Source organism: Macaca mulatta, chromosome 7 (genome assembly GCF_049350105.2).
Source record: "Macaca mulatta isolate MMU2019108-1 chromosome 7, T2T-MMU8v2.0, whole genome shotgun sequence".
Classification (NCBI taxonomy): domain Eukaryota; kingdom Metazoa; phylum Chordata; class Mammalia; order Primates; family Cercopithecidae; genus Macaca; species Macaca mulatta.
This window is the reverse complement of record NC_133412.1, coordinates 52,252,729-52,279,984: the sequence shown is the minus strand read 5'-3', so window position 1 is coordinate 52,279,984 and position 27,256 is coordinate 52,252,729. Positions and strand designations below refer to the sequence as shown.

The 27,256-nt window shown below is 47.1% G+C and overlaps 1 protein-coding gene and 1 long non-coding RNA gene across 4 annotated transcripts in view; one reads left to right on the top strand and one right to left on the bottom strand.

Annotated features, from left to right (window-relative positions):
* The window catches only part of CYP11A1 (cytochrome P450 family 11 subfamily A member 1), a 51,320-nt gene extending 24,490 nt beyond the window's left edge, over positions 1-26,830 (top strand). For all 3 annotated transcript variants that reach the window (XM_077939861.1, XM_077939862.1, XM_015142701.3), the window contains exons 2-9: positions 16,609-16,764; positions 19,401-19,600; positions 20,635-20,838; positions 21,489-21,649; positions 24,852-25,018; positions 25,278-25,356; positions 25,825-26,022; positions 26,488-26,830. In XM_077939861.1, coding sequence (XP_077795987.1) covers positions 19,450-19,600; positions 20,635-20,838; positions 21,489-21,649; positions 24,852-25,018; positions 25,278-25,356; positions 25,825-26,022; positions 26,488-26,619 — 1,092 coding nt within the window. In that variant the 5' untranslated portion in view covers positions 16,609-16,764; positions 19,401-19,449 and the 3' untranslated portion in view covers positions 26,620-26,830. The remainder of the gene's footprint in view (positions 1-16,608; positions 16,765-19,400; positions 19,601-20,634; positions 20,839-21,488; positions 21,650-24,851; positions 25,019-25,277; positions 25,357-25,824; positions 26,023-26,487) is intronic.
* On the bottom strand, positions 122-13,492 carry LOC144329990 (uncharacterized). The gene is made up of 3 exons (XR_013395766.1): positions 13,382-13,492; positions 7,172-7,364; positions 122-1,806 (listed from the first exon to the last, which is right to left on the bottom strand). It is a non-coding gene; the product is annotated as an uncharacterized LOC144329990 (long non-coding RNA).
* Positions 26,831-27,256: the final 426 nt, after the last annotated feature.

Below are 27,256 nucleotides of genomic sequence, written 5' to 3'. Positions count from 1 at the left end.
AGGCTGGCTGCAAACTCCTTCACAAATAAAAGTGTACCCCATAAGCGCACATAACAGACCCCTTTTCCACTTCTATTGTTTGTAGAAGGCATAAGCAAGAAAAAATACTCAAAGATAAGAGTTTCATGACAGTAGAAGTCTTAATCTGTGAATTTGGGAAAAGCTGTTCACATCAATGATGCCATCTTCTTCTTGGGAGAAATTTCCCTGGTTAGTTTAACCTTAAGAGTCCCAATGGGTGCACAACTCCAAGAGCATGGAGGAACCCTTCTCAGTTGTGAGGTTATGAACCGAAAGTTCAAGGTCCTGAAGTTTTGCTATAGTATAGATGGCAAGGACAGTCTTTCTCTGATGTTTCCAGAAGATTCAAACCATAAGAAGCTTTTTTTAATCTGGTGAAAATACACTGTAGCATAATAATCTACTGTTATAACATCAGCCCTCTTGCGTGGGAAAGCTTTTCTACAACCAGAAAACATGCATGGAAAATAACAATGGAATGAAATCCCTTTATAAAACGTTTAAATGGCTGACCAGATGACCAAATGTACCTGAAGCTTTGTTTTCCCAGGAATATGGGATCAAGCATTGGTTATAAAAAATTTTCTGTTGTTGTTATTTAGTTTTTATTTCATAGTCATAAACTTTAACTCCACTCTGCAGTCCAGCTAGGCATGGAAGGGAACTGCAGTAGAGCACAAAGATACAGGATACTGCGAGCAAATGGGGTGGAGGGTGCTGTCCTGAGCTACAGAAGGAATGGTCTGGTGGTTAAGACAAAATGTAAGTCAAACTTATTAGAGTTGTCTACAGTCAACAATGCTGATCTTCTTCCTGGTCTTGCCATTCCTGGATCCAAAGTGCTCCATGGCCTCCACAATATTCATACTTCTTTCACCTTGCCAAAGACCACATGCTTGCCATCCAACCACTCAGTCTTGGCAGTGCAGATGAAAAACTGGGAACCATTTGTGTTGGATCCAGCACTTGCCATGGACAAGATGCCAGGACCTGTAAGCTTTAGGATAAAGTTCTCATCATCAAATTTCTCCCTGCAGAGGGACTTGCTGTAGCAGGACAAGCCACAGACAACACCTCTCAGACACTGAGTTGTAAAGGAAGGGCTTTATTCAGCTGAGAGCATCGGCAGGCTACTGCCCTAAAATCTGAGCTCCCCGAATGCACAATTTCTGTCCCTTTTAAGGGCTCACAACACTAAAGATTTCATATGAAAGGGTCGTGATTGAGCAATCTAGGGGATATGTGACAGGGGTTTCATGCACTGATAGTCAGAGAGAAACAGAACAGGGCAGGGAGTTTCACAATGTTCTTCTATACAATGCCTGGAATCTATGAATAACATCGGTTTCTAAGTTATGAGTTGATTTTTAACTACTAGGTTTAGGCCAGGCAGGCTCAGGCCTGGTTTTGGGCCTGATGCTGGGCTGCCTGTCTTTGGTTTCACTTCGTTGTTTTTTCTTAAAACAGGTACTAAGTATAAAACAATATAAAACAATATGAGAGGGCCTCTCTCTTTCCTCATTGCCACCAGTGCCATTATGGCATGTGAAGTCACCACCCTGACACATAAACCCTGGAATAATTCTGTGAAAGTAGGAATCATTATAACCAGATCCTTTCTCTCCAGTGCTCAGAGCACAAAAGTTTTCTGCTGTTGTTGGAACATTGTCTGCAAACAGCTCGAAGAAGACACGGCCCAAGGGCTTGCCATGACAGCGATATTGAAGAACACGGTGGGGTTGACCGTGGCTGATAGTACAGGGTTCCTGGTGGCAGTGATGGCGTCTGCAAAGCCACAGGTTATAAACTAAACTACTTTAAACAGTTTCAATATTAGCTGGTTTAACACGAAAGTCTGTTCTTGATAAGTAGTTAATTTTTTTGTTTGTTTGTTTTACGTGGGTTAGTAGCTTTATACAAGGAAATTTGGTCATTTCTGTGTTTACAATAACTTAACATAATAGCTATAATTGTGATTGGTAACATATACTTAGATATTAGAATTTTAGAAATCCCATACAATTTTGGAATATATATTAGTATTATTCACAAAAATCTAAAGAAGATTAAACATCATTTTGGCAATTCCCTGTGACTAAACATGGCAAATAATCCTGTTTACCTCTTTTCTGGGTGTTTTCAGGGGCCCTCTGATTCATCCAGAAAGCCAGGCATTAGGAAAGACAATCTTGAAACTGAAGTTTGATTTTGGAATTCCAGATTACCATAAATTATTTATTTTGCCAAAATGATGACTTGGAAATTTTAAAGAAGCAAAAACTTCTTATAACCTTCTACAAGACAAACAAAAAAAGCAAAACAAAACAAAAACCCAACCCAACACGTTCTACTGTTCTTATACATCTTGCATGTAAAACTGTTTCCAGTAGTCTTAATTCCATGTTATAATGGCGAATTTGTTTTTTTTGAGGCAAAGTTTCACTCTGATTGCCCAGGTTTGAGTGCAATGGCATGATCTCAGCTCACTGCAACCTCTGCCTCCTGAGTTCAAATGATTCTTCTGCCTCAGCCTCCCCAGTAGCTGGGATTACAGGCATGCGCCACCATGCCCAACTAATTTTGTATTTTTACTAGAGATAGGGTTTCACCATGTTGGTCAGGCTAGTCTTGAACTCCTGACCTTAGGTGATCCACCCACCTCAGCCTCCCCAAATGCTGGGATTACAGGTGTGAGCCACCACGACTGGCCTATAATGGCGAATTTTAACATAAAACCTGGTAAGTTAGGCCAGGTAAGGTGGCTCACGCCTGTAATCCCAGCACTTTGGGAGGCCATGGCAGGTGGATCATGAGGTCAGGAGTTCAAGACCAGCCTAGGCAAGATGGTGAAACCCCGTCTCTACTAAAAATACAAAAAAAAAAAAAAAAAAGTTAGCCAGTTGTGGTGGCAGGTGTCTGTAATTCCAGCTACTCGGGAGGCTGGGGCAGAGAATTGCTTGAAACTGGGAGATGGAGACTGTGGGTGAGCTGAGATTGCACCACTGCACTCCAGCCTGGGGGACAGAGCGAGACTCTGTCTAAAAAAAAAAAACAAAACTGGTAAGTTAAGTTCTGATAAGGTTTGACCACTTCCAGCACAGCTAGGGGCATGGCCAACTCCACATGTCCCCAGGCCTTACCTAGCTGAAAAGCAGTCAAGTTCAACAATTTTCAAAAGCCAAAGAAGCAGTTTATCACGTTAGAGGATTTAGCAAACCTAGTATTTGAACATAATGTACACCACATGTTTACATTTTGAAGACAATTATATTTTTCCAATAATCTTGAAAACTGTCTTTATTTCACAAATATTGCTAAAGTCACGGGAACTAAAAGGCATTACACTTTCTATTTTTCTGACAAAATATTTGACCTAAGCTCTTATTAAACCAATTAATTTAAAATTTTACAGAGGAAATATACAGTGACTTTTACTTTATATTTAACCAGTTTGCAGAGAGAGAGAAAGAGCCCAGAGACTGACTCATAAGAAATTCTTATCCTTTTGCCGGCATGCCAGATTTCTGGGTTTTCTCTTTCACACACATCCGTGTGTGTGAGACCACCAAACAGGCTTTGTGTGAGCAACAAAGCTTTTTAATCACCTGGGTGCAGGCGGGCTGAGTCCGAAAAGAGTCAGTGAAGGGAGATGGGGATGGGGCTGTTTTATAGGATTTGGGTAGGTAATGGAAAATTACAGTCAAAGGAGTTGTTATCTGGCTGGCAGGGGCAGGGGACACAAGGTGCTCAGTGGGGGAGCTTTTGAGCCAGGATGAGCAGGAGAAGGAATTTCACAAGGTAATGTCATCAGTTAAGGCAGGAATAGGCCATTTTCACTTCTTTTGTGATTATTCAACTTCAGGCCATCTGGATGTAGGTCACAGGGGATATGATGGCTTAGCTTGGACTCAGAGGCCTGACATTCCTGTCTTCTTATATTAATAAGAAAAATAACATAAAATAGTGTTGAAGTGTTGAGGCAGCAAAAATTTTGGGGGTGGTATGGAGAGATAATGGGCGATGTTTCTCATGACTGCTTTGAGCAGGATTAGGGGCAGCGTGGGAACCTAGAGTGGGAGAGATTAATCTGAAGGAAGATTTTGTGATAAGGGGTGATATTGCAGAGTTGTTAAAAGGAGCATTTGTCATATAGAATGATTGGTGATGGTCTGGATGCAGTTTTGTATAAATTGAAAACCTACACAGAAGACACAAGGTCCGAATAAGAAAAGGAGAAAAACAGGTATTAAAGAACTAAGAACTGGGAGGACCCATGACATCCAATCAGAGAGTGCCCAAGGGGGTTCAGTGTAATTACTTGTTTGGTTGGTGAGTTTTTGGGCTCTATTTTTGACAAAAGTCTTTTTTTTTTTTTTTTTTTTTTAAAGTTGGAGCCTGAGCTTGGTGAGCTGTGTTTTTTTTTTTTTTTTTTTTTTTGAGACGGAGTCTCACGCTGTTGCCCAGGCTGGAGTGCAGTGGCGCGATCTCGGCTCACTGCAAGCTCCGCCTCCTGGGTTCACGCCATTCTCCTGCCTCAGCCTCCTGAGTAGCTAGGACTACAGGCACCCGCCACCGCGCCCGGCTAATTTTTTGTATTTTTAGTAGAGACGGGGTTTCACTGTGGTCTCGATCTCCTGACCTTGTGATCCGCCCGCCTCGGCCTCCCAAAGTGCTGGGATTACAGGCTTGAGCCACCGCGCCCAGCCGGTGAGCTGTGTTTTTAAAAGACCATTAGTCCGTTTTAACTTTCCTGAAGATTGAGGATGGTAAGGGATATGAAGGTTTCACTGAATACCAAGAGCCTGAGAAACTGCTTGGGTGATTTGACTAATAAAGGCCGGCCTGTTATCAGACTCTATAGAGGTAGGAAGGCCAAACCAAGGAATTATGTCTGACAGAAGGGAAGAAATGACCATGGTGGCCTTTTCAGATCCTGTGGGAAAGGCCTCTACCCATCCAGTGAAAGTGTCTACGCAGACCAAGAGGTATTTTAGTTTCCTGACTCAGGGCACGTGAGTAAAGTCAATTTGCCAGTCCTGGGCAGGGGCAAATCCCCAAGCTTGATGTGTAGGTAAGGGAGGGGGCCTGAACAATCCCTGAGGAGTAGTAGAATAGCAGATGGAACACTGAGAAGTGATTTCCTTGAGGATAGATTTCCATGATGGAAAGAAAATGAGAGATTCTAAGAGGCAAGCTAGTGGTTTGTAACCTACACGGAAGAGGTTATGAAATGACGACAGAATAGGATGGGCCTGTGAGGTTGGAAGGAGATATTTTCCTTGGTGTAAGAACCATTTGCCTTGTGTGGGAAGAGATTGATAAGTGGGAGTTTCAGTGGGGGAGTAGGTGGGAGGGACTGATGAGAAGGAGAAAAACTGGCCATGAGGGACAGAAGTTGGAAGCTAGCTGCTTCTTTAGCTACCTTATCAGCATAAGCATTGCCTTGAGCAATGCGATCTGATGCCTTTTGATGGCACTTGCAGCGAATGACTTCATCTTCCTTCAGAAGTAAAGCGACCTTGAGAAGAATTTTTATTAAAGAGGCATTAATGATGGAGGACCCTTGTGTAGTGAGGATACCTCTTTCAGCACATATAAGTATGGTGGTGCAGGATATGGAAAGCATATTTAGAGTCAGTATAAATATTGACATGTAATTCCTTTGCAAGAGTGAGGGCTGGAGTTAAGACAATGAGTTCGGCTTGCTGAGAGGTAGTGCAGGGGGGCAGAAAGTATATGCATCAAGTGTGGGGAAGAAAATAGATTTTGGAAGTTACGAGAACTGTAGAGAGTGAGTTGAGCACAGTTTGTGATTTTGGGGCCTCTAAAATATTAAAGCAGCGGTAGCCACCACACGCAGACATGAGGGCTAGGCTAAAACAGTAAGGTCAAGTTGTTTGGACAGAAAGGCTACAGGGTGTGGTCCCGGCTCTTGTGTAAGAATTCCACCCACACAGCCCTGCACTTCAGCCGTGTGTAATGAAAAAAGGTTGGGATGAGTTAGGGAGAGCTAGTGTGGGAGCAGCTTCTAGGGCCGTTTTTAAGGAACAGAAAGAGGAGCAGCAAAAGTTTTAGGATCTATGGGGTCAGCTAGGGTTGCTTTTGTGAGTTTATATAATGGTTTAGTCAGGATGGTAAAACTAGGTATCCAAAGGTAGAGTATCTAACCATGCCTAGGAAGGAAAGGAGTTGTTTTGTAGAAGGGGTTGGGGTTTGGGAGATTAGCTGGACACGATCAGCAGGGAGAGCACGTGTGTTTTTATGAAGAATTATGTCAAGATAGGTAACAGATGAGGAAGAAATTTGGGCTTGACTGAAGTAATGGGGGCTGTCTGTGAAGCCTTGTGGCAGTACAGCCCAGGTAATTTGCTGAGCCTGATGGGTGTCAGGGTCAGTCCAAGTGAAAGCAAAGAGAGGCTGGGATGAAGGGTGCAAAGGAATAGCAAAGAAAGCATGTTTGAGATCCAGAGCAGAATAATGGGTTGTGGAGGGAGGTATTGAGGACAGGAAAGTATATGGGTTTGGCACCACGGGGTGAATAGGCAAAACAATTTGGTTGATAAGGTGCAGATCCTGAACTAACCTATAAGGCTTGTCTGGTTTTTGGACAGGTAAAAGGGGGGAATTGTAAGGAGAGTTTATAGACTTTAAAAGGCCATGCTGTAACAGGCAAGTGATAACAGGCTTTAATCCTTTTAAAACATGCTGTGGGATGGGATATTGGTGTTGAGCCGGGTAGGGGTGATTAGGTTTTAATGGGATGGTAAGGGGTGCATGATCAGTCACTAAGGAGGGAGTAGAGGTGTCCCATACCTGTGGATTAAGGTGGGGAGATACAAGGGGAGGATGTGAAGGAGGCTTTGAACTGGGGAAAAGGGCGGCAACAAGGTGTGGCTGTAGCCTAAGAATAGTCAGGGATGCAGATAATTTAGTTAAAATGCCTAGACCTAATAAGGCAACTGGGCAGGTGGGGAGTCCCAAAAGGACTAAAAAGGAGTGCATAAAAGAATATTGTCCAAGTTGGCACCAGAGTTGGAAGCCTGGCCATCAATACCCACAATAGTTATGGAGGCAAAGGAAACAGGCCCTTGAAAAGAAGGTAATGTGGAGTTGGTGGCCTCCGTATTGATTAAGAAGGGGATGGACTTACCCTCCACTGTAAGAGTTACCTAAAGCATCTGTGATTGTCCAGGAGGCTTCCAAGGTGATGGGGCAGCGTCAGTCTTCAGCCGCTAAGCTGAGAAGATCTGGGAAGAAGTCAGTCAGAGAGCCTTGGGCCAGAGTTCCAGGGGCTCTGGGAGTGGCTGCTGGGCAAGTTGGACAGTCTGATTTCCAGTGGGGTCCTGCACAGATGGGACATGGCTTAGGAGGATTCCCAGGCTGTGGGCAATACTTGGCCCAGTGGCCAGATTTCTGGCACTTGAAGCAAGATCCTGGGGTGGGCGGTCCTGGAAGAACGCCTGGCCACTGTGGTTCAGGCGTTTTGAAGTTCTTGTGTGCTGGAGATGCAGCTGGGTTTTATCTCACGCAGAGGCAAGTAATTTTAACTCAGAAATGCACTGCCTTCTGGCTGCCTCCTCTCTATTGTTGTACACTTTGAAGGCAAGGTTGATTAATTCCTGTTGTGAGGTTTGAGGGCCGGATTCTAATTTTTGAAGCTTTTTTCTAATGTCAGGGGCTGACTGGGTGATAAAATGCATATTGAGAATAAGATGGCCTTCTGATCATTTAGGGTCTAGGGTTGTAAAGCGTCTCAGGGTTGCTGCCAAATGAGCCATAAACTGGGGTGGGTTTTTATATTTGATGAAAAAGAGCCTAAATGCCAACTGATTTTGGAAAGGTCGGATAAAGAAAAAGGGCATTAACCTTGACTATGCCTTTAGCTCCAGCCACCTTTTTAAGAGGAAATTGTTGGGCAGGTTGGGGAGGGCCAGTCATGGAATGAAACTGTAAGCTGGACTGGGTGTGGGGAGAGGAGGTGATAGAAGGATTACAGGGTGGAGGAGCAGAAGCTGAGGACGAATTGGAGCCTGATTCAGCCTGGCTGGGGAGCGACCTGAGGAGCAGTCTGGGGATAAGGGGAGAGGTCAGATGGGTTGGTAGAAAAGGAAGATCGGAAAGACTCAGCAACACTTGGGGTTGGGACTGAGGGGACAGGCAGGAGGGAAAGAAGGAAAATTTGGGATGAGATGCATTGGAAACAGAGACTAGGGAGGGACCAATGTGTGAAAGAATGGCTGGACGTCAGGCACCTCAGACCATTTGCCCATTTTACAACAAGAATTATCTAGATCTTGTAGGATGGAGAAATGGAAAGTGCCATTTTCTGGCTATTTGGAACCATTGTCTAGTTTGTATTGGGATTAAGTGGCATTACAGAAGAAAATAAGGTGTTTAGGTTTTAGGTCATGTGTGAATTGAAGAGGTTTTAAGTTCTTGAGAACCCAGGCTAAGCAAGAAGAGGGAGGAATGAAAGGTGGAAGGTTGCCCATAGTGAAGGAGGCAAGCCCAGAGAAAAGAGAGGGTAGAGACAGGGAGAGAAGGGATGAGGGGTGCTTGCCCCCCCAGGAAAGTGGAGAGAAAAGAGAAGGTAGAGACATGGAGAGAAGGGATGGGGGGTGCTTGCCCCCCCAGGAAAGTGGAGAGAAAAGAGAGGGTAGAGACATGGAGAGAAGGGGTGGGGGTTGCTTGCCCCCAAAATAGTAGTGCTTGCCACTAAGGGTGAAGGATCAAGGCAGGTGTCCCCACGGTGATCAGACACCTCTGAAACATGGGGGTATAATCAAGCATTTGTCCCCACAGTGATTAAACACTAAGGGAAGACTGTCTTCACGAGTCTGTGACTGGCGCCAGAGTTTTGGTTTCACGGATAAAATGTGTCTCCTCTGTCTCTACCAGAAAAGGAAAGGAACTGAAATTAAGAGAAGGGAGAGATTGAAAGATGGCACCAAGATTGAAAGCAGAAAGAGGTTGAGGGATAGTGAGAGAGGCTAGAGAAGAGAGTAAAAAGAGGCCACTTACTGGATTTAAAATTGGTGAGATGTTCCCTGGGCTGGTTGGTCTGAGGACCTGAGGTCTTAGGTGGGTCTTTCTCATGGAGCAAAGAACAGGAGGACAGGGGATTGATCTCCCAAGGGAGGTCCCCCCATCCGAGTCACAGCACCAAATTTCACGTGCATCCATGTGAAGAGACCACCAGACAGGCTTTGTGTGAGCAATAAAGTTTTTTAATCACCTGGGTGCAGGTGAGCTGAGTCTGAAAAGAGAGTCAGCAAAGGGAGATAAGGGTGGGGCTGTTTTATAGGATTTGGGTATGTAATGGAAAATTACTGTCAAAGGGGGTTGCTCTTTGGCTGGCAGGGGTGGGGGGTCACAAGGTGCTCAGTGGGGGAACTTTTGAGCCAGGATGAGCCAGGAGAAGGAATTTCACAAGGTAAAGTCATCAGTTAAGGCAGGAATAGGCCATTTTCACTTATTTTGTGATTCTTCAGTTACTTCAGGCCATCTGGATGTATACGTGCAGGTCACAGGGGATATGATGGCTTAGCTTAGGCTCAGAGGCCTGACACTCTCCCTGAGTGGCCCTAGGGACCCTGCTTGACAGTATGCAAACAAACACATTGCAATGAATTAAGAATATTCATAAATAGTTTACAAATTTTGGAGAAACTAGGCAGAGAGAGAGAAATACGACTAAAATTCTATTTGTGACGGTAAACTCAACACACTTAAAGTATCAGGGAGCCTAAAATCCAAAAGGTTAGTTTAAGGATAAAAAAGCCAGTATGCCCCATTAATTCCTGCAGGCCCAACAAAGGTAGCTTAGGAATTCCAGATAAATGAATGAATGAATGATTACTTGCTAGAAATGCATAGGACCACAGAACTAAATGAAAACCTTCCACTAGGAACTAAGAAAAATCATGGTTTTATGTACATGCATACACAAGCAAAGTCAGAGGAGAATAAACAGCAAACAAATGAAAACTAGAAGCAAAAACAAATAAGCAGGAAACCAACCCTAACTTTTCCTATTCAATTTACCCTGGAGGCTGCAGTGTTACCTAGGGCCCTCAAAAACCAACATAATGAATATTTTATTCCTGATACACAATTCAGTATCCTTAAGTTCACTAATATTTTCATACATCATATGCAATTAACAAATTCACTTGGCTGGGTGCGGTGGCTCAAGCCTGTAATCCCAGCACTTTGGGAGGCCGAGACGGGTGGATCACGAGGTCAGGAGATCGAGACCATCCTGGCTAACATGGTGAAACCCTGTCTCCACTAAAAAATACAGAAAACTAGCCGGGCGAGGTAGCGGCCACCTGTAGTCCCAGCTACTCGGGAGGCCGAGGCAGAAGAATGGCGTGAACCTGGGAGGCGGAGCTTGCAGTGAGCTGAGATCCGGCCACTGCACTCCAGCCTGGGTGACAGAGCGAGACTCCGTCTCAAAAAAAACCCAAAAAAACCCAAAAAAACCAAATTCGCTTTAGGCATATGACCAATAAGTACTACAGCACTATCCACGCAAAACAGTAAACACAGTATGAAGCAAATGCAAGCATGTATGTGGAATTTGGCTCCACACTAAATCCAGCTTCATGCTTAACTATATTAAAAAAAGAGTTGCCAAACTGCTGATGCATTTTTACAATACTTCTTGCTTTAATCAAGACTAAGAGCTTTAACTATAAAAATGTTAGTTAGCCAAATGTTTCCAATTCTTTATCATGTTTTAAAGGATATTTTATTATTTAAACTTTTCCACATCTTTCTCCCCTTTTTAATGGTACCTTACTACATTGTTTCATAAATAACCTTTTCAAAACTGTAACTTGAACTAACTTTTAGATAACTTCTGAATTAGACAAAATTATTCTTTTCTTTTTTTACTAATAACCCTTTTGGACACATTTTGTATACAGAATTACGTATTAACTGGAAACCTTATCCTTAGTAATGTAAAACTTCAGTGAAACCCTAAAAAACAAGAAATCCTGAACTCTCAGATATGGGCATTTATAGATAAGAACGATTCCACAATTTTAGAAACATATTTCCCCATATCACAACCCTTTCTTACTTGGAAATGACCCAGATATTAAATGAGCACCAAAAATAACTTTAAGATTTTAATTTACACAAAAAGTTTACCTACAGCATTTATCCCATTCAGTGTACTCAATTTTTACTTTTAACAAGGGAGACATGAAACACTAATTAACATATGTAAAAGGAACATCGGTTTGGTCCTGAAAGGTGGGACAACTCAAGGCAAGGAGTGGGCTTGGGGGCTTTCAGATCACAGGTGGGAGACAAACGTTTGTGTTCTTTTGAGTTTCTGATTAGCCTTTCCAAAGGAACCAATCAGATATGCGTTTATCTCAATGAGACTTTGAATGGAATGGGAGACAGGCTCTCCCCAAGCAGCTCCCAGGTCGAATTAGCACTGACATTTAAAAATATCTAGTGGTGGCTCACGCCTGTAATCCCAGCACTTTGGGAGGCCGAGATGGGCGGATCACGAGGTCAGGAGATCGAGACCATCCTGGTTAACATGGTGAAACCCCATCTCTACTAAAACAGAAAAAATTAGCCGGGTGTGGTGGTGGGTGCCTGTGGTCCCAGCTACTGGGGAGACTGAGGCAGGAGAACGGCGAGAACCCAGGAGGCAGAGCTTGCAGTGAGCCAAGATCATGCCACTGCACTCCAGCCTGGGTGACGAAGTGAGATTCTGTCTCAAAAAAAAAAAAAAAACCAAAAAACAAAAAAAAACTAGTGGTGGCTCACGCCTGTAATCCCAGTGCTTTGGAAGGCTGAGGCAGGCAGATCACAAGGTCAGGAGTTCGAGACCAGCCTGGCCAACATTGTGAAACCTCATCTCTATTAAAAATTTTAAAAATTAGCTGGGCGTGGTAACACGTGCCTGTAGTCCCAGCTACTCAGGAGGCTGAGGCAGGAGAATTGCTTGAATCTGGGAGGTGGAGGTTGCAGTGAGCCGAGACTGCATCACTGCACTCCAGCCTGGGTGACAGAATGAGACTGTCTCAAAAAACAAAACAAAACAAAACAAAACAAACTAGCAAAGACAAACATAAAATTCGGACAAAATGTATACTGATAATACTGAAGGCATTTCTATTTTTATTCTACCAATAATTTTAAAGCTAGCTTGTTTAGTAAAGTTATACTTTAAGTCACATGATCTTGAAAATTGGTTAGACTTATTTACTTAATTTATGAGTGCTCTTTTACGTATAAGGCAATTTGGTAGACACAACATATAACAATAAGTGTACATACAAATAAACACATCTAGACATGTATACACACACATAAACAAAGATTCAATAGCTTGGAACCTTAGCCATGAGATAGCAATAGAAGCTTGCCGGGTTTTGCCCCAATAGATAATCCAATGAAGGCTGTGAACCGAAATTGTGGGTAAAGCAGTCTGCATGGCAGTTTGATTTTTAAAGGCCAAACCTCCCAAGACTTCAAAGGAGGGTGTCACGTGTTAACCAGGCTCCCTGCTTAGAGCTGCAGCACAAAAGCCTGGTACATGCAATGCTATTCCACTTTCCAATTCAGCAGTATACTTCAGATTCCAAAAAGCATTGCAACTGTGAGAGAAAATTCTAAGGAGGGCTAGACCTCAGAACCTCTGCCAACAGCATCCTCTTTGGAGTGGTTGGGGTCCAATCTTAGAATCCCAGATATCTCTGGCTTTAGGTGGGCATCACACGCAGGTTTTCCCCTCCAGAGCGTACTATGAGCTTTATAAGAATAGCCATGAACTGTAATGTGAACTGGATGCCGCGTGGGCTTTTTTTGTCCTTAGCTAGTTGAGTACTATGAGGGAAGAATTTAGCATAAGAAAAGAAGGTTTAAGCCTCCAGAAATGTGTACGAGTTTGCTCCCAGCAGCACCTCATGTAGGGATCAGGAACCACAGGCAAAAAGATTTAAAAAAAAAAGAAGTCCTTCCCGCTTTGGGACAGGGCAATTATCCCCTTTCATTCCTAGGCCTTCAGGCAGTACTGGGGAGTGACCCCAGCCTCAATTTCCAAGGAGCTACTAGGAAACAGCCGCTGAAAGACTGAAAAAGAAAGAGAGGAAAAAAAAGAAAAAAAAAAAAAAAAAAAAGACCCAGGTCCCTTAAGCGAACCGGGCAGTGGCAGTCAGGCTGCTTCTCCACATGGAAACCCCTTAGTTTCACCGGCCGCGGCCAGAAATCTGCCCTGTTTAGGCACTGCCCAGCCAGAGTCCCAAGTTGGAACGGAAAAGAGAAAGAGAGGAGAGAGGTCCTGTATGGAGCAGAAAGGAAAGGGAGAAAAACGAATCCCAGACTTTACCTCTTCCTCCTGGCTGGCTGGCCAAAATATATGTTACCAGTGGAGAGTGTCCAGGTTCTTGGTGTCTTGAACAAAGAATTCAACAAAATGCACAAACAAAGCAAGGAAGGGATGAAGGGATTTATTGAACATGAAAGTGCACTCCACAGTGTGGGAGGGGCCTGAGCATAGGAGCTCAAGTGCCCCTTTACAGAATTTTTGGGAGTTTAAATACCACTTAGAGCATTCCATTGATTAATTCGGTATGCCTTATGTAAATGGAGAGGATGAAGTAAAGTTACAGTAAAGTTGTGATCATACCACTGCACTCCAGCCTGGTTAACTGCATAGCCCTATTATTTCCCGTCACAGCTCAGGTGTGAATTGGCCTTATGTCCCTGCCCCCAGACCCTATGTTCCTGCATCACTTTGTGTTTTCTGAGTCACTTCCATCTGAATCTTGCAACATGTCCCTGTAGTCTGTAGTTGATGTTATTTCCCCATTTTACAGATGGGGAAACCGAGGCCCAGTGAGAAGAAGGGTCTTGTCAATGTCACACAACTCATGAGAGCAAAGCCATGGCGGGAACTGGAATTGTCTGACTTCCAGCTCTGTGTGTCATTATACTTGAACTTATAGCTAATAAACAATAAACTTCTGAATAAATGTGAGGAATTTAAAATACAATGTTTGTGGGTTTTTTTCCTAACACAAAGGCTGTTCTTGTTTTATAGAGAGCAATTTAGAAAATACAGAGAAACACTAATGAAAAATTGAAGTCAGATACAATAAATTCCAATTGATTTAACATTTAAGTATCATTAAGTATGTGAATATACTATATATGCTGCTTGTGTTGTCTCACAACAATATATCAAGGAATTCTTTCCTTTTTTCTCTCTGTAATATAGAATTATTTTATTTTTTAATTTAAGAGAAAGTGCTGTTCAGTGGTCCTCAGACTTTTCTGGGGAAAGATCCCATTTCGTTTATTTGTATCTTCTTCCTTTTTCTTGATCTATCGTATTAATATTTATTTTTTTTGAAACAGGGTCTTGCTCTGTCTCCCAGGGTGGAGTACGGTGGTGCCATCATAGCTCACTGTAGTCTTGAATTCCTGGGCTCAAGTGATCGTCCCTCTCCCTCCTCGGCCTCCCAGAGTCCTGGGATGACAGCCACTGTGCCTGGCCTCTAATATAATTTTAAAAGGCAGCATAGTAGTCCACAGTATGGACTTTTTTTTTTTCAGCTGGTTCTTAAAGTGAACATACAACCTACTCTTGACTTTTTTGCTGTTAGACATGAGGCTGCAATGGACATCCTCATCCATCAAGCATCGTTGCTGATATCAGATCATTGCCTTGGGCTAGATTCCCAGAAGTGGAATTGATCATGATAACAGTAGTTCAAAGGCTTGGCTGAACTGGGTTAGGGGTATGGAGCTAGTTAGTGCAAAGACATGTGGTAGCTGGAAAAACACTGAGGGGATTTTCTGGGAGGCCATAGAACAGGTGAAGGCCTGAGACTCATCAAGGTAGGCCCAGGCTTTCTGGCTCAGTGGTTAAAGCAGTACTATGAGGGGAGAGAGAGAGACAGAGAGAATGCGTACACATGTGAGCACACTTGGCTTGTATCTGTATGTTTTTATGATATTTTGCCTAAAAGTATATCTTAAATTTTCTTTTCTTTTTTTTTTTTTTTTTTGAGACGGAGTCTCGCTCTGTCGCCCAGGCTGGAGTGCAGTGGCGCGATCTCGGCTCACTGCAAGCTCCGCCTCCCGGGTTCACGCCATTCTCCTGCCTCAGCCTCCCGAGTAGCTGGGACTACAGGCGCCCACAACCGCGCCCGGCTAATTTTTTTGTATTTTTAGTAGAGACGGGGTTTCACCGTGGTCTCAATCTCCTGACCTTGTGATCCGCCCGCCTCGGCCTCCCAAAGTGCTGGGATTACAGGCGTGAGCCACCGCGCCCGGCCTCTTAAATTTTCTTAGACAAAAGGCAGAGGCAAGCAAGAAGTGGAATTTTCTGTTGTTCTTTAGTAGTTGTATTTTTATTTCTTATTTTTTGCTTAAACAACAGAATTTTCTGGCAGTTCTGGAAACTAGAAGTCAGAGATCAAGGTTTTGGCTGAATTGCTTGCTTTCTTCTGAGGCCTTTCTCCTTGGACTTAGATGCCATCTTCTCCCCGTGTGTTGACATGGTCTTTCCTCTGTGTGTATCTGTGTCCTCATCTCTTCATGTAAGAACACCAGTCATATGTCACAGTTGCATTTGGCTAGGCACAGTGGCTCACACCTGCCATCCCAGCACTTTGGGAGGCTGAGGTGGGAGGATCTCTTGAGCCCAGGAGTTTGAGACCAGCCTGGGCAACATGACAAAACCTCATCTCTACAGAAAACACAAAAATTAGCAAGGCCTGGTGGTGCCTGTAGTCCCAGTTACTTGGCTGGGCTGAGGTGAGAGGATCGCTTGAGCCTGGGAGGTCAGGGCTGCAGTGAGTCATGATCACACCACTGCACTCCAGCCTGGTTAACAGAGACCCTGTCTCAAAACAACAATAACAACAAAAACCCAGTTGTATTTAATAGAGACTGTCTGCAAAGCGATTTGCAAGCCCTTCTCCCCTGTCTGTATGTTGGGGCCTGATGTTTTACTGAAGTTTTATTTTAATAGAGACAAAGTATGTTGTTGGGTGACCGCTGACTCTTAGGGGCAGGGTGGCCACTCCCTGAATTTCAGTTGTAGAGTCTGACAGGGATTTGGCCTGGAATATGGCCTACCTTGCAAGCTATAGTGAGTCACTCCAGCAGTGACATGAAAGTGTGCCATGGTTCTGAGCTCTGTGGATGGGTGAGAAGCTGGGGCTGCTGTGGGTGTGGACAAAGGAAGAATGTGTGAGGAGCGGAGGACTTGCTGGTCCGCGGAAGTCTCTGGGGTGGGCTTTGGGCTGGCCCTGGGGATGTGCTGTGGGACAGCAGAAACAGTGATCATAAAGCTGTCACTTGTAGAATGTTTAACAAAGGTCACATCCATATACTTTCTATCATCTTGTCCTTCAGCAACGCTCTGAGACAGGTACTGTATTTGTCTCCATTTTACAGAAGAGGAAACTGAGACTCAGAGGGGTTAAGGGCCTTGGCTCAGGTCCCACAGTCAGCAAGTTGTGGAACTGTGAGGCAGCTGTGCTGAGCCTGTATCCATAGCTCTCCTTGGATCCTTCCATCAGCACCTCTCCTCCACCCCTCCAGGGAGAAGCTCGGCAACGTGGAGTCGGTTTATGTCATCGACCCTGAAGATGTGGCCCTTCTCTTTAAGTCCGAGGGCCCCAACCCAGAACGATTCCTCATCCCGCCCTGGGTCGCCTATCACCAATATTACCAGAGACCCATAGGAGTCCTGTTGAAGTGAGTCCTGGGCCATCTCCCGGGGACTGGAGGGAGGTGGTGGGAAGCTGTGGAGAGAGCAGAGGCTGGGGGTGAGAGGCTGAGGCCAGGCTTGCCCTGTGCCTCCTAGCAGGGCCTCTAGGTGAATTCCTGTCATTTTCCTACCTCCCTAAAACAAATGATGGTGATGATGATGATAATGATGAATTGCTCTGCCAGCCTTCAGGGAAATGGTCATGCTGAAGATCCTAATGAATAATTAAAGATGTGGCAAAGTTCTCACTATTGGTTTGCTCACTGAGTCCCACCTTACTGAGCATCCTCGATGAGTCAGGACTTGTGCCAGGAACTGGAGATACAGTGACAAATAAAGCAGGGACCTGCTACCGTGAGTCCCATACAGGCTAAAGGGGCAGTGAGACATTTGTCCTACATAGGGACAGATCGATGTATTTAAGTGTAGTGGATACCGTTTTCTACCAAATTGTTCATAATTTTTTTTTTTTTTTTTTTGAGATGGGGTCTCATTGTGTCACCCAGGCTAGAGTGCAGTGGTTTGATCATGGCTCACTGCAGCCTCTGCCTCCCTGGCACAGGTGATCCTCCCACCTCAGCCTCCCGAGTAGCTGGGATTACAGGTGTGTGACCACACCCAGTCAATTTTTACATTTTTAGTACAGATGGGATTTTGCCATGTTGCCCGGGCTGGTCTCGAACTTCTGGGCTCAAGCAATCCTCCCGCTTCAGCCTCCCAAAGTGCTAGGATTATAGGCATGAGCCACCACACTCACACCATCAAAAATGGAAAATGCAGGGCAGGGCGCAGTGGCTCATGCCTGTAATCCCAGAACTTTGGGAGGCCAAAGTGGACAGATTTCTTGAGCTCAGGAGTTCAAGACCACCCTAGGCAACACAGTGAGACCCTGTCTCTACAAAAAATAAAAAATAAAAAATTAGCCGATGTGGTGGCACATGCCTGTGTTCCCAGCTACTTGGGAGGCGGAGGTCAGAGAACTACTTGAGCCCAGGAAGCAGAGGTTGCTATGAGGAGAGATTGCACCACTGCACTCCAGGCTGGGTGACAGAGCCGGATCCTGTCTCAAAAAAAAAAAAGAAAAGGTAAAATGTAACCATATCAAGTGTGAGTGAGGCTACAGAGCAACTTGGGCTCTCATCTATTGCTGGTGGGAGTGTAGACTGGAGCCACTACTTTGGAAAATAGTTGGACATTTTCTCCTGAAATGGAATATTTGCATACCTGTGACATAGCAGTTTGATTTCAGGGATATACTCCAAAGAGTATCCCTGCTTTGGGGAATGTGTAGTAGAATGTTTGCCGTAGTACTGTTCATGATATTAAAAACCAGAAAGCTACTGAAATGCCCAATAGGATTGTAAGTGAGTGAATTGTGGTACACACCAGTCAAAATGAAGGGACCCAGTCTCCCACAGCAATACAGATGGTATTTAGAACAGTACAACTAAGCGAAAAAAGCAAGTCTGACAAAGCATGACAGCTTTTCTTTTCTTTTCTTTTCTTTTCTTTTTGATGTGGAGTCTTGCTCTGTCACCCAGGCTGGAGTGCAATGGTGCGATCTTGGCTCACTCCAACCTCCGTCTCCCGGGTTCAAGTGATTCTCTTGCCTCAGCCTCCTGAGTAGCTGGAATCATAGACACCCACCACCATGCCCAGCTAATTTTTGTATTTTCAGTAGAGACGGGGTTTCACCATGTTTGCCAGGCTGGTCTCGAACTCCTGACCTCAGGTGATCCACCTGCCTCAGCCTCCCAAAGTGCTGGGATTACAGGCGTGAGCCACCGCGCCAGACCGACAGTGTTTTAAAAGAAGTTAAACACAAGTATATATTTTGTAATAGTACCTTTTGGGAATAAATGGAGAACAGATAAAATTAGACACAAACGACAGCAAGGGATTCTGGTGGGTGGTCTCCTTAGAAGGGAATGAAGGGTGTGGAAGAACCAGGAGGGCAAGTGTAAGTTACTGTCAAGTTCCTAGCTTCTGTGGTGGGTAGTAAGTTTATGATAACATTCTTATCAACAAAACACCCCTAAGTCGTGAAGAGGACTTTGCATGGATTGATGAATTTCAAAAGTGTGTCATGAATTAAGGTTTATTATGACCAACCCAGTTCTGGGCACCTGAAGTCCCCCGGCAGAAGTGAGTAATGGGATGTGTTGGGGGTGCAGAGGAGGAGAGGCTGGTCACTTTTGTTTGTGCGAGAGTCAGAAAATGTTATATAGAGGGGCCCTGGAGTGTCATAGGTGAGCACTGGCCAGGAGGAAGTGGGGGTGGCATGGAAGGCATGCCTGCAGCTGAGGCAAAGACTGGAGAGGCTGAAAGTTATGCAAAGGGTTCTAAGAATAACAGTTCCTGGTTCTCAGCAGAGGGAGTGCAGGGGAGTTGGAGTTTTGTTCCCCTTCACTCTCTTTTTTCCTTTCTCTTCTCTCAGCCAGGCAGAGGAGGGAGGAGGTGAGAGGCAGAGGGTGCTGGGAGAGGTGAGGGTAGAGGCCCTGGTGGGAGTGCTGGATGCTGTGAGCTGTGACTCAACTTCCTGGGAAAACTGAGTCAGCCCCCTCTGTGTTCACCTGGCCTGGGGTCTGTGACCATGAGGGCATGTGGGCCCATGTTTTCTCAGGAAGTCAGCAGCCTGGAAGAAAGACCGGGTGGCCCTGAACCAGGAGGTGATGGCTCCAGAGACCACCAAGAACTTTTTGCCCCTGTTGGATGCAGTGTCTCGGGACTTCGTCAGTGTCCTGCACAGGCGAATCAAGAAAGCAGGCTCCGGAAATTTCTCAGGGGACATCAGCGATGACCTGTTCCGCTTTGCCTTTGAGTGTAAGGGGCTTGCACCTGGCTGGCACTGGGCATGGGGGTGGGAGAACTCAGTGTTTACTCTCTTACCTTGAGGTTCAGCACAGACCCTGCAGAGGCATCGAGACAGGCTTCTGGGATGAGCCACTGATCATATCCTCCACTGCCTGCTACTCAGAGGCAATTTAAGACCACCCTGGGCAACAGAGTGAGACCCCTTGCTCTGGGGTTCTCTCATCTGGCATTCTCTCTCATCTGGCATTTGTGCTGTAGGAGCAGGGGTCCCCAAAATACAGGTCCCTATTGCCACCATCCTCCAAAGCCAGAGCTTGGCTTGGACCTTCATTCTGCAAGTCTCCACCTCCTGGGCTGTAGACCTTTGGAGTCTGGTAGGGTAGAGGAGAGTTCAGTGGTTAATCTGAGGTAGGCATTGAAGAATCTGTAGGAATTACCTACATGGGGTAAGGAAGTCAGGCAGTATAGGCAGAGGGAACCGCACATAAAAAGACCCTGTGGCTTGATGAAGATCGTGTGGTCATAGCAAAAGATTTGGGGTACCCAGAGCTTTGTATGAAATCAGTATTCAAATTCCTCACCTGGTAGGTGGGGAAAACTTGAGGCTGTTGTAACTTCTTAGGTCCAGCAAGACTAGGTCCTGGATGGTTAATTATCCAGGGATTTATGACCCTCAGTTTCAGGAAGTATTTAGCCAATTTAGCCAATTACAGATGGGGAATCTCTCTTGGTGGAAGTGTGGGCAGAGCAGTTGCACTCTGGGCTGGGCCCTCTCTCAGCTCTGCCGGAGACCCTGCTTCCCACCTTTCAGGTCCTCCACATGCCCCTCTGCAGGACCTGTGTGGCTGCCAGAGGTCAGCTTTCTCAGCCTTGCATCTTAGCCCATTAGGACTCAGGCCTCAATTTATTTACTGAAGGAGGCTGAGGGTAGGGGCAAGAGATCCTTTGTGCTGAGAGAGGTGAGGGTGGAGGAGTCCCTGGGAGTTGTGGCTCTCAGATGGCCCCATTGGAAATGGCTCCTCAGCCTCTGCCTCTCCCTGCAGCCATCACTAACGTCATTTTTGGGGAGCGCCAGGGGATGCTGGAGGAAGTAGTGAACCCCGAGGCCCAGCGGTTCATTGATGCCATCTACCAGATGTTCCACACCAGCGTCCCCATGCTCAACCTTCCCCCAGACCTATTCCGTCTGTTCAGGACCAAGACCTGGAAGGACCATGTGGCCGCATGGGACGTGATTTTCAGCAAAGGTGAGGGCTCCTCTGGCTGTGCTCTCCTCCTTGGAGTCCCAGGCCTCAGCCGGCTCCTTGGTCTCAAGCTATCTCAATGGGCGCTGACTTGACCTGTAGGAAACCCACACTGTGGTGGGCAGGCATGGGTGTCAGGAAGACCCTGGGACCCTGGGAATGGCGGATGGAAGGCTGACTGTTGGGGATTATTAGATTTTTTCTGGAAAAAGAGGAGCAAAGATGTCTGTGATCTTCTTCAAAGGAGCTCATGCTCCTTTGGGTGAAGGGCTAGTGTCTGAGCCACTGCTGTGCTAGATGACAGGGACTTGGGTGGGAGTGATGGGGAAGGTTGGGTGGAGAAGGCTGGTCAGGGTATGGCAGAGTCAAATCCCACCTCTGCCCCTTACACCCACGTGACCTTGGGCAAGTGACTATCTCTCTGCACCTCTGTTATCTGTAAAATGGGAATGATGTCACATACCCCAAGAATTCGATGAAAAAACAGATATGAAGGGCTTAGTACACAGAGTAAGTGCTCAGTAAATGGCAGCCTAAGAAGCACAGGGCTCTGGAATTGCCAGGCCCTTGGTGCCGCCTTTCACCACAGACTGCCCACCTTCTCGGCCGCCTGCAGGGAACCTCACTCTTTTTTCTTTCCTCCTGCCCCACAGCTGACATGTACACCGAGAACTTCCACTGGGAATTGAGACAGAAAGGAAATGTTCACCATGATTACCGTGGCATCCTCTACAGACTCCTGGGAGACAGCAAGATGTCCTTCGAGGACATCAAGGCCAACGTCACAGAGATGCTGGCAGGAGGGGTGGACACGGTAAGGTGGCTGTAGGGACAGCACCTTGTTCCCCTCTGTGCCCACGTGCCCCTTCCCCACCAGGCTCCTCGTTGTCTGAAACCCTGTTGTTCAAGTGTTCCTACTCATGTAGGATATGTCTTCCTCCTCGCCTCCATTTCCAAAGCGCTAATCTCCTAGGGTGGTGAGGTCACAGTCAAGTCACCCTGGGTATGATTTGAGACTGATCAGCCATTTTTCTTTGCCTGTGAGAGAGGAGTGGCCGGGCATGGTGGCGAGGTCCAGGCTCCACGTGGAGTCTCCATAGGAGGAGGTCCCCTCTGGAGGCTAGCTCTGTCAGAGCCCTGCGGATGGAGGACAATGTCCCCAGCTCCTGGTGAGGAACACACTTGCTCAAATCCGGGGAAGCAGGCAGGAGCCCGGAAACATTGGGAGGCCGGGGCATTTGCTGTGGGCTCTGCTGTCCAGGGTCTTTTTGTCATCCTTCCTCCTTCCCGGCCCAGCCCTCAGTACCCTACGGTACCCCCAACGCCCAGAGGCATCCCCTGTGCTCTTTCCATAGCAGCATGGCACCCTAGAAACTTCTTTTTCCGGATATTAAGAATGATCAGTCCTGGCCAGGTGCAGTGGCTCACGCCTGTAATCCCAGCACTTTGGGAGGCCGAGTTGGGCGGATCATGAGGTCAGAAGTTCGAGACCAGCCTGGCCAACATAGTGAAACCCCATCTCTACTAAAAATACAAAAAATTAGCTGCGCCTGGTGGTGGGCACCTGTAATCCCAGCTACTCGGAAGGCTGAGGCAGGAGAATCGCTTGAACCCAGGAGGCAGAAATTGTGGTGAGCTGAGATCGTGTCACTGCACTCCAGCCCAGGCGATAGTGCAAGACTCCATCTCAAAAAGAATACAGTAGACCTCAGATGTCCTCGCGTGGCTCAGAGGGGAGGGGTGTACTGGTTTGCTAGGGTCGCCGTAACAAAATCCCATTGACTGGGGGATTGAAACAACAGCCATTCATTTTCTCACAGTTCTGGAGGCTGGAAGTTCAAGGCCAAGGTGTTGGCAGGCTTGGTGCATTCTAAGGCCTCTCTCCTTGGCTTGTAGATGGCCGTCTTCTCCCTCTGTCTCGCATGGGCTTCCCTCTGTGTCTGTGTCAGAATTGTCTCTCCTCATGAGGACACTAATCAGAACTGGATTAGGATCCTCCTCAAGGACTTCATTTTACTTAAAAATCTTTAAAGGTTCTATCTCCAAATATAGTCACATTCTGAAGTTCTGAGGGTTAGGTCTTCAGCGGATGAATTTTGGGATGGGGTATACAGCTCAGCCTATAACAAGGAGGCAGCAATGTGAATGGAAGAATAGCATACTGCAGTGACGGAGGCAAGCACCTGCCACTGACAAAGCTGAGAGGCAGGGATTGGCTAACGTGGCCGTGAAGGACACGGAGAAGGCTCCACAGAGGAGCTAAAATTCAACGGGCGTGTCTTGCAGGCTGTTGCCAGGAGGAGAGAGAAGGAATAGCATTTCAGGACTAGGGAGAGGCATGTGTCAAGCCCCTGGGGTGAATCACTTTCGTTCCTAGGTATTATATCTGTGTTACACTCTGATGAAGGAGTTTCAGTTCCTGAGACAGGCTGCAGACGGGGCCTTTGAGCATACCTTAAACATAGTTCATTGTCTATTATGTAGAAGAGATCTTAAAAAATCACTCACCGGCACCAAAGAAACAATTACTGTGAGGTAACATTTATTAAGCACAAACTATATGGCAGGCAGGGTCCTAAGCTGTTTACATATGTTACCTTGTTTAATACTCACAGACAACACTCTAAGGTATGTTACCATCATCCCCCTTTTTCAGATGCGGAAACTGGAGCACAGAGAGGTTAAATAACTTGGTCAAGGTCACACAGCTAGTAACATAGTTAACTAACTTATTAAATCCCAAGTACCTCCCTATGGCAGGCCTTGGCAGTACTGAGATGAATACACACATTGGATTAGAGTCTTGCAGAGGGAGCACATCTGTGCTTCTTAGGTGGGGAAGGGAATTCCAGGAAGAGAATCTAGCATGGGGAAGACTTCTGGGCTTCAGGGGCTGTGTGCCACTCCATGTAGCTGGAGCATTAGGTGGATGTTGGAGAGAGAGGTGGGGAGTAGGGGATGGGGGAGCAGCAGGCAGGTGTTGAGGGGCCCTGTGGCTCAGACCTGAGCCTCTGCGTTTCAACTGGGAACCAGTCAAGGATTTTAAGCTGAGAAGGAGCTGTGTATTGTTTCAGTTTCCTCATCTGAAAAAGGGGATGATGGTAACATACCTTAGAGTGTTGTTTGTGAGTATTAAACGGGGTAACATATGTAAACAGCTTAGGACCCTGCCTGCCATATAATATGTGCTTAAGAAATGTTACCTCATAGCTTGTCCTTGTTGCCCCTGCCAGGAGAAGCGGGGAGGGTGTCTAAGTCTGTCAGACAAAAATATGATCCTTGGTAAGATAATGTGTCAGCAACCCATGTCCTAGTCCCCAGCAGGGAGGGCTGCTCCAGGCTGGAGTCCCAAATGGGCCTGGTTTGTCATCACTGAGGATCTGGGACTGTGGGGTTTGACGAGGGTCATCCAGATGTCTGGTGAAGGGCTAGTGGTCACAGCCTGTGGCTTATGTTGAGATTAGCTAATTAATTTCAACACACAGCACACACTAATTGCAACACTGATAGGAAACATCTGGCTGGTCCGGTTTCAGCCTCTTTGAGACTTACTTGAAGCCATGCTGCTATAGGTGAATGCTAAGGTTTTAGGAAGTTCTATTGGAAAGAGGGGTGGTTGTTTAACAAGGCATTTCAAAAGGAATGGCAGTCAGTCTGTAGTGCAATCATTACAGAAGGATTTGGCGTCTAAGGGCCTCTGGAATTCTTTGGAAGAAGGCATTGGCTGTGTAGTTGACACTCTACTTGCTGAGGCTCATGGTGACATGAGGGACGAGGGCCGGGACAAGTGCTGCCCTGAACATTCCTGCCTGGCCAGCAAGAAAGGCTTCTTGGACATTTGCCTTTTAGACAATGGAATGTGTTTTGCTTTTGCAGAGGATTTTCTTGGAGACAGGGATGGGGGTTGGGGGAGAAAGAGGTTCTTGGAAACGAAAATTTAGCATGGGGTCAAGGACCTCAAGGGGCCCTGGAGTGACAGGCCCTCCTGGTCTTCTGTATGCCCTACTCCCCACCAGACGTCCATGACCCTGCAGTGGCACTTGTATGAGATGGCACGCAACCTGAAGGTGCAGGATATGCTGCGGGCAGAGGTCTTGGCTGCGCGGCGCCAGGCCCAGGGAGACATGGCCACGATGCTGCAGCTGGTCCCCCTCCTCAAAGCCAGCATCAAGGAGACACTGAGGCAAGCCCACATCCACCCATGCCGCCCCAACTCCAATCCCTGGCTAGGGGGAAAGGGTTACGAGGATGGGCTGGTGGAGGAGGTTGGAAGCAAGGAGTGAAAAGTCTGGAGGAGAAATAAATAGAGCCAGAGCCCCACCCCCAGATCCTCCCAGGCTGCTGCAGCTGGGGCTGAGATGCCACACATCTCAGGGTGTGGGGCTCTGGGGGCTGTGTCTAGCCTTTGGGTCCATTAGCTTCTGAGTGCCCTCCTCCCGCAGACTTCACCCCATCTCCGTGACCCTGCAGAGATATCTCGTAAATGACTTGGTTCTTCGAGGTTACATGATTCCTGCCAAGGTAGGTGCAGCCAGCAGGCTGCAGGCTCTGCCAGTCAGAGAGGGCTGGGACAGGCTGGAATTATAGACAGAGGGTGGTGCTGGGGCCCTGGTGGGGCCCTTGATGGCAGCAGTCCAAGTCTGAGTGAAGGGCAGAGGTGGTGGGCATGGTGGGTGGTGACCTCTAGGATGTTATTGGAACCCATGGTTAGGAGGGAGACTTCATGGTTTGCCTGGGTCTGAGGAAAGGGTGGGACAATCACCCTAGCCTTGTGTCTTCAGCCATCCCCGTTTTGTGGGTAAGGATCACGGAGGGCCGGGGCCTTGTTCAAGGCTGCACAGTGGGCAGAATGTACTGCGCTGGAGAGCCAGGCAGCTATGCTGGGGAGTAGGAGTGGTGGTGAGAGGGCAGGGTACTGGGGAAGGGGGTTTTTTGCTCAGGGCTGTGGGGAGGTGGGGCTTACTCAGGCCTCTGATCACCTTGCCCCAGACACTGGTGCAGGTGGCCATCTATGCTCTGGGCCGAGAGCCCACTTTCTTCTTCGACCCGGAAAATTTTGACCCAACCCGATGGCTGAGCAAAGACAAGAACATTACCTACTTCCGGAACTTGGGCTTTGGCTGGGGTGTGCGGCAGTGTCTGGGACGGCGGATCGCCGAGCTAGAGATGACCATCTTCCTCATCAATGTGAGTCAAGCTGGGGACATCTAGGCACCCTGGGCTGGCCCTGGCCCTAATGAGGGCACCAACCTTCCTCCTCCCATCTCTGTCCAGAGCTCAAGGAGGTCAGGGCTGGGGCACGTCTACCTCCAGTTACTTGCTTTCGCTCTCTCCCACAATTCCCTGCTGCCCCCGCTTTCAGGTTCAGTCACTCATCACCCACTGATGCCCTGGCCATCCATTCTCCATGGTGGTGATGGGATGGGATAGGGCAGAGGTTTGTAGACGAGTTAAGGTCTAGGCCTAATCAAGGGAATGCAGCACTAAGGGTGCATTATCAGGCACTGTCCAGGGTTACACCAGGAGCTGGTGGTTAACTCCTTGGAACTCCTCAAATCACACTCCCCAGGCACTGCCTATGGGTGAATGGGCCTCGCTAGGGAGACAGATCCTCCACTGCCCTCCCCTAAACCTACCATCTGCCTTTCTCAGATGCTGGAGAACTTCAGAGTTGAAATCCAACATCTCAGCGATGTGGGCACCACATTCAACCTCATCCTGATGCCTGAAAAGCCCATCTCCTTCACCTTCTGGCCCTTTAACCAGGAAGCAACCCAGGAGTGATCGGAGACAATGGCCTGCAGCCACATGGGAGGAAGGCCCAGGGGGTGGGGTCCATGGGGGCTCTACAGCTTCAGTCCTCTGTCCCCAGCCCTGCCCCTTTCTGCCCAGCCTGCTGAGCAGGTAGAATGGGTTCTCAGTGGTCACCTTCCTCAGCTCAGCTGGGCCACTCCTCTTCACCCACTCCATGGAGACAATAAACAGCTGAACCATGTGGTGTCTTGCATTCCACCAGACTCATTAGGTGTTCATCACTCCCGTGGAGATGCTCCCTGGGTTAAAGCAGGATCTGGGGCATGCTCGGGAGACCCCAGGCAGCCACACTTGAAGCCACCTCTGCTGGGACCCCCTCACCCATGGCAGCTCAGCAGAATCAACTCCAGGCTCCCTGGGGCAAGGGGTGAGACAGAGTGGGGCAGAGGAGGGGAGGCAACTGTCACTGTGCCAGGAGCTACAGAAGCGTCAGGCAGAGGGACAAAGGAGAACTGGGGAGTTCTGTGGAGAGAATGGGGTGGCCCCAAGTACTGTGGACCAGTACTGCCTTTCTGAGTGGACCTGTCCCGCAGGGGTAAGGCTTGCACAGGGCTCTGCTTGGGTGAACCCTGGGTGGGAGTTCCCTGTGGGGCATGAGGACGTCCTG